This window comes from Humulus lupulus, chromosome 5, assembly GCF_963169125.1.
Source record: "Humulus lupulus chromosome 5, drHumLupu1.1, whole genome shotgun sequence".
NCBI classification, from domain to species: Eukaryota; Viridiplantae; Streptophyta; class Magnoliopsida; order Rosales; family Cannabaceae; genus Humulus; species Humulus lupulus.
In genome coordinates, this window is record NC_084797.1 from 225,282,036 (window position 1) to 225,294,820 (window position 12,785).

Consider the following 12,785-nt stretch of genomic DNA (forward strand, 5'->3'; position numbering starts at 1 on the left):
TACAATGCAAAGTATATTTAAGCAAGTACAATCGTTTATGAGAAAGATGGCCTAGTCTTGAATGCCATGTATCAGCAGAAATGGAAAGAACATGAGAAGAAGAAGAGGGATTGTCCAGGATGTATAGTCCATTGCTAGCTTTACCCGTGACAATCATCTTCTTGGAGTTCATGTCTTGTATATAAAAAGAATTAGAATTGAAAGAAAGGAAAATTTAGCCTTGATTAGTCAAAGAACTAACATTTATTATATTATATTATATTTAAAAGATGGAACATAAAGGACATCTGTAAGAATGAAGTCTTGATGTAGTGCAATAGAGCCACTATGATGAACAACCAGTGTATCATTATTAGGCAATATAAGCTTAGTTGGATATATGGGATTGAGAAATTGAAAACATTGGATATTGGAAAAAATATGCCTCGTAGCTCCAGAATCCATAATCCAGGAATAAAGGAAATGTATTGCTAAATTGGTAGATAAGACAATACCTAGTTTACCTGTAGGGGATCTAGGTTATGCAGAAGTCATACCAAGTGCTTGAGTAGCAAGAAGGTTGAGAAGTTGTTGGTATTGAGCAGAGGTAAGCTAAGGTAATAAAGTTGTAGTGTCGCTGAAAGTTGTAGAATTGACTTGAGCTTGGTCAGATCTGGTATTGTTGTTTGCATCCTTGGAAGTATGGAATTTGGTTGATGATGCGTCGTTGGAGGATTTTGGTTTATAACCAGGTGGATAGCCATGTAGCTTATAACATTTCTCAATAGTGTGCTCAAGAACATTGCAATGGGTGCAAAAAGGTGATTCTTTCTTGGTGGATGGGGCTGGCAAGTTGTAGAATCAGATATCAGAGTGTGAGACCAATCACTTTGAAGCGCAAAAGCCATAGAAGAATGTGAATCAATTGTGAGGTCTCCTCTTTGGTTCTCTTCTTGAGTGACGAAATGAAAGACCCTGTTAAGTTCAGGTAAAGGATCCATAAGAAAGATATTCCCACGGACATGGGAGTAGGAATCCTTGAGCCTCATTAAGAAAGACATTATGTATTCCATATGATAATGCTCTTGTAACTTCTGAACTCCTCCACAAGTACATTTATTGCAGGTACAAGTTGGTCTGTAAGTAGAGAGTTCTTCCCAAATGGTACGAAGTTTTGTGTAGTACATACTCACAGTTTGAGAATCCTGTCGAAGGTTCGTCAAATCTTTCTGAAGGTTGAAGATGTGTGGGCCATTGCTTCTCTGAAATCTGACCTGAAGATCCTTCCAAATTTCTGATGCAGAATCATCATATAAGATGCTTGCTGAGATTTCCTTTGAAACAGAGTTCAAAATCCAAGAAATGACTATGTTGTTGTTACGACTCCAAGCAATATATAGAGATGTATCCGTAGGTGAAGGCTTGGTAATTGAACCATCAAGAAAGCCAATTTTGTTTTTGACTGAAATGGATAACTTCATAGACCTGCTCCAAGAAGCATAGTTATCTTGACCAGTAAGGAGCTGGGAAACAAGATTGTTGCCAGGATCATCTGAGTGATGGAGGTAATATGGATCTGATGGATCCTCAAGGGACATTCTTGTGTTGGAAGATGGTGGAATGGGTTGAGATCCAGCAATGGTTGATGTAATAGAATCATCAGGCGAAGAGGGGGAGTGACCAGTGGTAGCCATTTTTGAATGTCTGGAATGATGAAAGGCACAGAGAAAAGAAAAAGTAGATTGAAAGAATCAAGAAAAAGAAGAGAAAGAGAAACCAAACCAAAAGTAATCATTGAGGGGATTTGGTTGTAACAAAGCAGAGAACACGTCGAGAAAGCTTGCTGAGCTCGATTGAGAAGAGCACTAGTTCACCGGCGGAGATTGCGCGACCAATCAGGAGGAGCGCCGGAGAGATCACTGGGGAAGAATAGGGATCGAAGGGAAAGCCTATCCTTCTCTCTCTGGTACCATATTGTGGAACAAAAATGAAAAGAAAACTTTGTGTATTGATCAAAAGTCAGATAGATACAGTGAAAAGTACAAAGGCTACACTACACCAAATACCCCTTTCCATAACATATGAATATAATAGTATTGAAATAGTATTATGATACATCAAATAATAAAATAATAGGTGGGAAAAAAAATTGGCAATACCAAAATTTTGGAGCCCGCGTCTTAGTAAAGTTATCTTCTACTTTTTACTTTTTTATTTGCCTCTACTTTTTTATTTCCAAACCTCTAAACAGTTTTCTGAGACACTTTTGACCATCCCTCAAGCGATACCCAGTTAGGGCTTCAGTATCAGCCACTGTCTTCCTCTTCTTCTTCTAATAACAATGGTGATCCCGATCCTGAAACTTCTGATCTCGGTCATGGGGCGGTCGAGAACGAGAAGGAAGAGGAGGTAAGCGGAGCTTCTATTCATCAGGAGCTTGCGAGGTTGGAATTGAAGGAGAACGAGGAAGAGCTGGTTCTGAAACCGGATTTGGAGGAGAAGAAAGAAGAAAAAGAAGAAGAGAAGGATGAGGAAAAGGTTGTTGACAGGGATTTGAGTGAAGAAGAAATGGGGAGCCAGAATGGAAGTGATGATGGAAATGTGAATGTGAATGAGGATGGGTATGGGAATGGGAATGGGAGTGAGAACGAGAATGAAAATGAGGATGAGGATGAAGATGAAGATGAGGATAGGAAGAGAGAAGTAGAAGAGAATAATGATGAAGATGGTGGAGTGAGAGAGAATAAGAGTGGAAATGAGACTTAAAATGGCAGTGAAGTAAATAATGGTAGCGGTGAGATGGATAAGAAGCTCCGATTATCTCTGCAAGTCTCCTATCGTAAAAGAGAAACAAAGTGACTCTGGCTGAAATTGATGCTGGGCTTCTTCTCGGTGGATTGCCATTATCCTTTGCTAGGTATGCTTCTCTCTTTACTAATTATTAATTAATAGGGATGTTCATGAAATCCAGAAACCTAGGTCCCAAACCCCAACCAATCCAGACCAAATCGTCTAAGACCGCTCCAAAAAAATCTGACGCTGATGGTCCGGTTATCCGAACCATTTTCCTTCACTGTGGTTTGGTCCCGGTCTCAGCATTATACTTGCCAGTTCAAACCAGACCAGACCAGACCAGTGATTATAATTTTTTTATACTATATATATACATATATGTTAAGAGAAAATAAACCCTAAACATACATGCGCCTCTCTTCTCCCTCTTCCTCACACTCTCTCTCGGTTACTCTCATTCTCTTCTAGTTCTCACTGTCTCACTCACAAATCGACGACTGCTGTAATGAGAAGTATGATAAGGGAAAAGGTGTTGTTGGCACCCAACTTCTGGGTGAAAGAGCACAAATTATTCTAAATGGAGTTCGAGATTTGTCCCATTTTAATCGTATCCAATGTCTAGAGCATGTTGGTACTTTCTATATTCTTTGTGTTTTTGTAATATCTATATCTTTTTGAAGTGCATTCCTTGTTAGAACTTATAGTGTTACCTCTATGAATTCTCACTTTCTCCCAAATAGGAGGGCATTTCCAACCTATTATGTAGGGATTGGAAAATGCAAGTCATTCTGCTGCAATTTTCTGTAGCCTTCTAATGTTGTTTTGGTATGAGGCTAATTATAATTATTTGGTTATGTGGTGAATCAATACTATTAGTTCCAGTTTCCAATTTTATTCTTTTAACGATCATGCTTATAGTCTTTTTTTTTCATTTGTAGATTGCTGATGTTGTCCTGAAGGACTACATATCTGTTCACCTTGATAACAATCACGACAAGTTCAATTTGCTCATGTTAGGTACAATTCCCCATTTATTTTTTGTGTTTGCATCTTGTTCCTAAATAGTTATTTTTACTTTAATTGTTATGATGTGTTTTAATCTTTTCTTTTCTGGAATTACTGAGCTTGTTTTTTTTTCTTATTGTTTCCAGTTTTATGGTGCAACAACATTTTTTCATTCATAGATCAGACTTTAGTGTCTCTTTGATTATGCTTTATATGAAGGTAAGAGCTTAATGGCTCTTTATTTGGAAATAAATTTTGGCACTTGAAATTTTTGTTAGTACTTTCTTTAAAATTACTAAAGAGATGTCAAATGAAAATATGAAATAAATAGTGTGGCACTATAATATTGAAGTGCTAGTGTGGTAGTGAACAACTAGCAGAACATGTTTAACTAATTGCTTTGTACTTGTTTTCAAGTAACACTCTCTATTAGTACCAAGGCACTCAAAGTACTAAGTCATTTGCTCTAGAATGTTTAATTGATCTGTACTCATTTTGAAAAGGTACATAATCTACCAAGGAAAAGTATAAGATATAGAAACAGGGGACAATTTTGAATATTGAGATGAACCAATAAAGGGAAATTTAAAATCTGTAAAGTAAACAGTCCAACATTAAAATGTTTGACAACCAAACCCCATATGTTGTTCGTACAGAATAGATAAATTATTTCCAAAACCAAAATGATGAAAGTATAATAAATTATTTAATGGCTATAGAATAGAGAGAATGGGGGATTACACTCTTATATTTTGTTTAGTGGACAAATCTTAATGAATAGAAATCTAAATTTACAATTATATGCTTCACTTTTGTCCCACTACTTGAAAATTAGCTAAAAACGTGTACTTTGAAGACTGAATATCTTTATTCAACTTTAATAAATCAAAATTTAATAAACTTCTCTTTTTGAGCTATTTTTTCTTGTTGGTTTCAGTTCTTTCAATAAAATTTTCCAACTTTTGACTTGTGTTAAGGGTGAGAGGGTTGTGGTATGGTTTTTTTAGTGCAACATAATTGAAATTTATGAGTTTCGCACTGTTTCTATTATTCAGTTGTTTTAAATTTAAGAAAAAAAATAATGGCTAATCTTAGTATCTAATTAATTAATAAGCATGGATCTTATTATTGTAATTGGGATTCAAAATAAATTTGGGCATCTCTATTATTTGGACCTATTTGTAATTTATTTACATACTAGAGAAAATTAATTTTTTAGACCATATTTGGGTTGTATTGAAAGTGTAAATTTGGAAATTGTAATCTCAATAAGTTTTCTTATAATGTGGGTAAGCTATTTTGGAGAATGATTCCCAGATGAGTTACTATGCTAGTATATTTATTCTATTTATATTGAGTATTTTTTGGTCTTCTTTTTAGTCAATATTATATGGGTTAATTTTAATTTGTTGGTTGTTTCATTGCATTGACTATCAGTTTCAAAGTTTATGTTTTGGAAGTGAGAGATAGATTACTTTCTTGGATTACTAAGATAATGTTATTTGATATGCTATGTTTGTATCTATTTATTTGTAAAAAAAATTAGTCTGACTGCTTAAGACAATCTTTTTTGAAGAATATATTACTAAGCTTTGCTCAAATAATACATAAAACTATTTGATGGAATCATTATATTGATTCTCAACCATGTATCCCTTCTTAATTTGGCATATTCTTTAAGAGATAAAGATTGTAAATGTTAGAGTAGACCATTATTTCTATAGCATTGGAATAATTTTTTGTAAATTATTTGGCTATCCTAGAATTTATTTTGAGGCCCTTAGCTTATGATTTTATGTGTTGAAGATACCCATTTCCATAACACATGAATATAATACTAATAAAAAAGTATTATGAAAAAGTATTATATGTGGCAAAGTATTATTTCCAAGTACTTGTTGTTTTTGTGATACTCATGGTGACTTATGCTCTGCTTTCGAACAGCGTTGGGGTTAGGAGATTGGGTTCATATGAGGCCTTGGCCACTACTACTCCACTTGACCATAATCACATTCAGATGAAGTCCATGGTTGGCACCCAAGCTTAGCCTTGGCCCCAGAAGTTGAAGAAGAAAGCTTAGAACTTTTTGTTCATTTCTAGTAAGTAAATAAGCTTCTTTTCCAAACTCTTTTCCATTAGAACTCAATTTTGTATATAATATAGATTTAGCATTTGCCTATGTTTTTATCTTAGTTTTGAGTTTTCTGTTTTTGGATGATGATAGAAAATTGGCTGAGATTTTTGAACTTTCCATTTGCTATAGAACTCAATTTTTGTATATATATTTATATATTGGTTGAGATTTCTGAACATTCCATTTACTTTTGGTTCGAGCCATAGATCTATGATAAATAAAGTTATAAAGGACCATCGATTGTAAGAACAAATCTGAGTTTATAACCATTTCTCAATGCTATGAACTAATGAACAATTTATACATTATATATAGATGACAGTTTATGCAATCCACGTGTTTGAATGAATACCTCAATAGCGAATGACTCAGTAGATTTGTGTTGTTTATTATGTGTGTGATATATTGTTTTTTTTTCTTCATTATTTATATATTTGCATAAATTTATTTGTAAGACATGATGTTTATTAATGAAATCAAAGCAATTAAGTCTTGGGTGTAGGCTATATGCAATTAAATTCAAGTTAAATTTATGTCTCATGTCATATATAGGCTATTCCATATACTCTGTAGTTTCATTGAGTGAGGTATTTGCTCTTCAAGTTTGTTGATTTTGTTTACTTTTGAAACCTGCATCTTGCTTTCCATCTCCAAAATCAAGATATTAATCACATTCAATTAATGCCAATGTTTCTGAAACTTTCATGGTTTTCATCACTTGTTTTAATAGGCTTTATGTGTATTGAGCTCCACTAAATACAATTCCAGATAATGATGTAGCAGAGTTGCAAAGAAAGCCCTTTTTTGGTGGGAAAACTGGAGTTTATTCATAAGTTGATTTCCCAATTTGCACAAGCTTGATGTACCCCAATTCATCAGGTGTGTTGACAATGTGTAGTTTTGGCTCACAATGCTTAAATCTTGTTTATTTTTCTTTTACTGGTGATCTGAATAGAGATAGTTATTGAAATTCTGTTTTTAGTAATTACCAAATTAATTAAACCATGCGAATTAATTAAAATGCGGAATGGTAATTAATTGTTTACACATAAAGAAGTTTTTTCGTGACAGAATCCAAACTTGTCACAACAGAAACTGAACACAATAAATAGATAGTGCAAAAATTAAAGAACACACTGAATTTTTACAAGGTTCAAAAACCCTTTCGGATAACCTACTCCTTGGGGCCACGCCCAGAGAATAAACCAATTAGTAAAGAAACAATGTGTACAAAAGCATTGACTTAAACAATGTAACACTCCCTCTTAAACTATTTTCGCAATCTTGTTGTACTCTTCTCTACGAATCTGATTTGATGAAACGCTGATTCTCTTGAACTCCCTTCAAAGAATAGGGAGTGCACACTTCCTCCCGAAGTGAGACTTAGACAGAATCCTTTCCCGAAGATTCTTATGAACACGTTCACAATAGACATTATCTGTTTACAATGGACTAGATAGATATCCACAAGTACACTAAGCACTCTCACAAAGATTAAGGTGACAAACTTAATCTATACAAATAAAGACACTCTTCAAAATAACATAATGTTTACAAATATTCAAAATGGAAGAGATGAAAATTCCAAAGGCCTTGGCAAGGTATTTATAGGCATGGAAATCGTCCAAGGCTATCATTTTCTGATATCTTTGAAATCAATTTGAGAATTCCTTTGATTTAGGAAATCAACCAGCCAGATGGATTCTGTGTCAACAGAAAAGGAAACTGATGAGTCAGCAACGTAATCAGTTTTATCTGGTAGAACGAACATGGTCATTTCTTTTGATCATGTTCATTTTTGACACCTTCTTTATTTCCAGAATAGACATAATCCCACATAATCCCTTAAAATAATCTCAAGATATTTGCACAATATATTTTTACCAAAAATTGATTATTTGTGATAAATAAGGTAAGAAATATATTCACACTTAAAGATATTTTCACATTACAAAATCAGCTTAAAATATTGATCATTAATCCGAAAATCAATATGGAGATATGCTACTAATTTTCATTAAACATTTTAAAATATTTTGTCTAAATTAAAGTTTAGCCAAAAAAGGATTTTACAATCTCCTCCTTTGGCAACTTGATAGACAAAAAAATTTAAGTGTTTATTTTGAAAGATCCTGCAAGAATAAAAACAGGTTAGAGTAAATAGTAATGGAATTACTCCCCCTGCGAAAAGAATCTCAAATGAAACAAGGATCACAAACATAAAATAAGATAAACTCATCAAAATGAACCTTCGTACTCCTCCTTGTTGTCTAGCAATAAGCCAGTAACAAAAATAAAACAAAAGAAAAGACACTAAAACAACGTTCTTTTACAATTTATTGAAACTAAAAATAAGCAGAACATAATAAAAACCAATGGACTCATTTGGAAGGGCCCACAACAAAGTGAGACATCATGGTCGAGAGACAACTTTTGAGACTGAACACTTCTGTCTGAACAGATTCCAGAGTGGCCTTGACACCAGCGAGTTCAGTAGTGACAGAATCAGCATCGTCAGCCTTGAGAGCAATCCCTTTAGTTGCCTTTACGGATGAGGGTTCCTTCTTGAGTTTGTAGTCTGCACCGGCTGTGGGAGGTGTCAAGATTTCATATTCCAATCGAAGAGACTTTTGAGAATCAAGTAACTTGTAGATCAAATGAGGAAACACCAAATATTGGCCTTTCTTTTTGGCTTTTCCTAAGGCAATGATCTGATCAAAAATGAGAGTGGCAAAATCAACTTGGAGACCAGTCCCGACTTTGTACAGAAAGAAGGCCGTGTCAAAAGTAACGGTGGAGGTATGAGTGGTGGGAATCCAGTTGTTGGTGGCAAATTTGTGAAGCACGACATAGTAATGAGTAAGATCCATCACTTTGAGAACGAAGTGAGGTTCCCAAACCATGTTCTGTCCCACCAATTCAGATAACACCGTATCTTTGTTGAATTCCACAACAACATTGTCAATAGTAGGGGAAAATTGGGAACCTTGGCAATTTCAGCAGCACTAAACAAATACCAATGCCCCCGAACATAAACTTGACCAAACATAAAAGATTTGCTATCAAACAGATCATCATTGAGATTAGGATAGAATTCTTGAACTACTCGAGGAACAAAACCATCCAACCCAGATAAAGAACCTAACCACCCCCAATCCTCAATATTCTTAATAACCCCAAACACTCTATGGGCAGAAAAAGAAAAAAAATTCTCACAGATAAAATCACGATGCACATAATGCTTCATATTTTTCTCATTGTCATTGAAACAGAAATTCAAAGAGTGAGCCTTAAAGGATGAACCTGGAGAGACTTTGGGACCCATAGGAGACGTGGTGCGAATCTCTGGAATTTTCACAGATTTCTTACCCTTTGGAGAAACATGAGTGTCCTCGGATGGGTCAGACTCGGCTTCTGAGCCAACATTTTCATCAAGAGAGGGATCTTCTTCAAGGGGGTCTTTATCAGAGGGAACACAATCTGAAGAAGGGTCAGATTCATAAGAGGAACAAGGAGGAGGAATTTTCTTTACCTTCGACCGAAACTTGGAACGTGGAGTGGAACCCACGAGAGATGAGGCCTTTGGCGTGGAATCAGAAGGATTAGGCCCTTTGGACTGAGGAGATTTTCGAGAAGATGAGACCTGGAACCATCCTTTGCTTTTCTTCTTGGGTGCAAGCACATCAGGGGACTCTGAGGAATCAGAATGGGTTTCGGCAGTATCACGGTCATGATCAGAGACATCATCTAATGGGGAAGCTCGGCCCCTTTTGGAGGACCCAGGGACAGAGGCGAGCGGAGCCGCCAATGCAGGAGGTCTAGACGGAACTTTGGGGGCTTCTAGGTCCAGAATGACCACGGCTTTGCTCGTGGTGATGGAACCGCCAATGAGGCTGGGTTGAGACAAGGTATTCTTTCGAGTCTTTTTCTTGGTGAGGGATGGAGATGCAGTCAACGAGCCAGCCACTGCCTTGACAGAATAAGAGCCACTTCCTCTGGTTCTCACCATGGTTGCACGAGAATGAGAGAAAACTGTCAAGGAAAAAAGAAGGAACCAGAAAAAAATGAAGGATGGAGACGGTTGAGATATTGGGCCCAAGGATATCCGAATATAAAGAAAGGGAAAGATAGGGATTTGATCTTTTATGCCTTTATTTGAGAATTAAATGGAATAAATACTTTTGGAAAGTACATACTAATATCTCAACAATAACTGCCAACAATAGTGCACGACACAAAATTGGGAAACAAGCCAAAAAAGGAAACTTTTGATCTTAATAAAATATGAGATAAAGACAAAAACAAACATGATACAACATACCCTTTTTGACACACTCAGATTCGATTTCCCTTAGAGAAATACATATATATTATTTTTTTATTAAGTAATATATATATTTATAATCAAATGTACCAAAGAAAATATCCCATTTTTTATTTGTGCTCAAAGTCTTCGTGCCCTTGCATGTGGAGAAAGAAGCAATCATTATTTCAAAACAAATTTTTACTATAAGGTTAGAAAATATATTTAATATAAATCATTCTTTTATTTTTCAAAATAAAATATCACAAAACATTTACTCCTGTCACAAAAAATATTTTACTTAAATCAATTAGTGTGTATGAGACTTACAAATTTTGTCCAACAATATGTTTTAAGCATTTGCGTGTGATTGTGAAAGCAGAGATCATTGCCCTATATGGAAATTTTAGCCTTTTTCAGGGACATTGCCCTATGTGGCAATTTTTTAGCCTTTTTCTCAATGAGTACCCAAATTAGACGCTTTCACACTACACTGAAGGCTGTATTTAACAGTGGTAGAGTATCTTCTACACAATTATTAGTTACATAGTTCCAACTTACTCAAAGTTTAGCAATTTACACAGCAGTGTAGGTAGCTCTATTCTAAGATGGAGCTTGAAATACTTTTCAAGGATCAAATGCTCATACACAAAAAAAACACAGATTGATTTGAAAGAATATTAATTGGAGGGACTATTTATTTTGATTTTATTTTATTTTTTTAAAAAAAGCATGAGCATGAAATATATTAACTATAATTTCTAACCTGAAGTAAAAATATATTTTGACATAATGATTAAGACTTTTTCGGTGAGCAAGAACAAGAAGACATTGCACAACTTTTTCAAGTACAGGGATAAAGTACAACATAAAACAAATTAATTGGGACAAACCCCCAAGGATTTCCTGAGGGAATCAAACCTGACTGTATCAAGGGCTTTTGTAAAAATATCAGCAATTTGTTTGTCAATCTCAATATATTCTAAGATCAAGTTTTATTTTCAACGAGTTCCCTAATAAAATGATGACGAATGTCAATGTGTTTAGTGCGAGAGTGTTGAACAGGATTTTTTGAGATATTAATAGCACTAGTGTTATCACAGAAAATAGTCAAAGTTTTAAGATTAAACCCATAATCTATCATCATTTGTTTCATCCACAATAATTGCGTACCACAGCTTCCTGCAGCTATGTACTCGGCCTCAACAGTTGAAAGGGAGATTGAATTTTGTTTCTTGCTATGCCAAGAAACCAGATTGTTTCCCATATAAAAACATCCACCACTTGTACTTTTTCGGTCATCTGCATTGCCTGCCCAATCAGCATCACTAAAACAAACAAGGTTAGAGTTTGTTTCCTTTGAGTACCAAATTCCATATTCCTGAGTACCATTCACATAACGAATGATTCGCTTTACAGCTGTCACATGTGATTCCATAGGATCCCCTTGATATCGAGCACATACCCCTACATTGTAGCTAATATCAAGACGACTAGCTGTGAGATACAAAAGACTTCCAATCATGCTTCTGTACAGAGTTGGGTCCACTTTAATACCATTTTCATCCTTGGTTAGTTTGACTGTGGTTCCCATTGGTGTTTTGGTGTGTTTAGCAGACTCCATCCCAAATTTCTTGACCAGATTTTTTGCATATTTACTTTGAGAAATGAAGGTTCCATCTTCTGACCGTTTGGCTTGCAGGCCTAGAAAATAGGTTAACTCTCCTACCATACTCATTTCAAACTCATCTGTTATTTGTTTGACAAATTCCTGCACTAATGTGTTGGAAGTAGAGCCAAAAACAATATCATCAACATAGATTTGAGCAATTACAATATCAAAATCAACATTTTTGATGAAAAGAGTTTTATCAACTCCTCCTCTTTTATACCCATTCAAAACAAGGAATTGAGTCAATCTTTCATACCAAGCTCTAGGAGCCTGTTTTAGACCATAGAGAGCATTTTTAAGTTGAAAAACATGATTAGGATTATGTGGATCTTCAAATCCTTTTGGTTGTTCAACAAATGCTTCCTCATTCAAAATTCCATTTAAAAATGCAGATTTAACATCCATTTGAAATAATTTGAATCCAACAACACATGCAACAACCAATAGCAATCTTATTGACTCAAGTCTTGCAACAGGGGCAAAAGTTTCATCGAAATCAACTCCTTCAATTTGAGTATACCCCTGAGCAACTAGCCTAGCTTTATTTCTTATTATTGTACCGAATTCATCGGTTTTATGTTTGAAGATCCATTTGGTACCAATAACATTTGTATGATTTGGTCTAGGAACAAGAGTCCATACCTCATTTCTTGTGAATTGTTCCAACTCTTCTTGCATTGTTTTTATCCATGACTCATCATTCAAGGCTTCTTGCACATTTTTTGGTTCAAAGCTGGATGTAAAGCAAACAAATTGAACCAAATTCACATACCTTTTTCTTGTTACCATGCTTTCTTCAATATCACCAAGAATGAGATCTGAAGGATGATTCTTTTTAATTCTGGCAGAAGGTTCTCTCTGTATTGAATCTGTGATGATTTCTTGCCCTTCCTTTGTTG

The 12,785-nt window shown here is 35.1% G+C and overlaps 1 protein-coding gene across 1 annotated transcript; it reads right to left on the reverse strand.

Moving 5' to 3' along the window:
- Positions 1-530: 530 nt before the first annotated feature.
- On the reverse strand, positions 531-1,673 carry LOC133780009 (uncharacterized). Its single transcript, XM_062219895.1, has one exon. The coding sequence runs from the start codon at positions 1,671-1,673 to the stop codon at positions 531-533; it is 1,143 nt and encodes a 380-aa protein (XP_062075879.1).
- Positions 1,674-12,785: the final 11,112 nt, after the last annotated feature.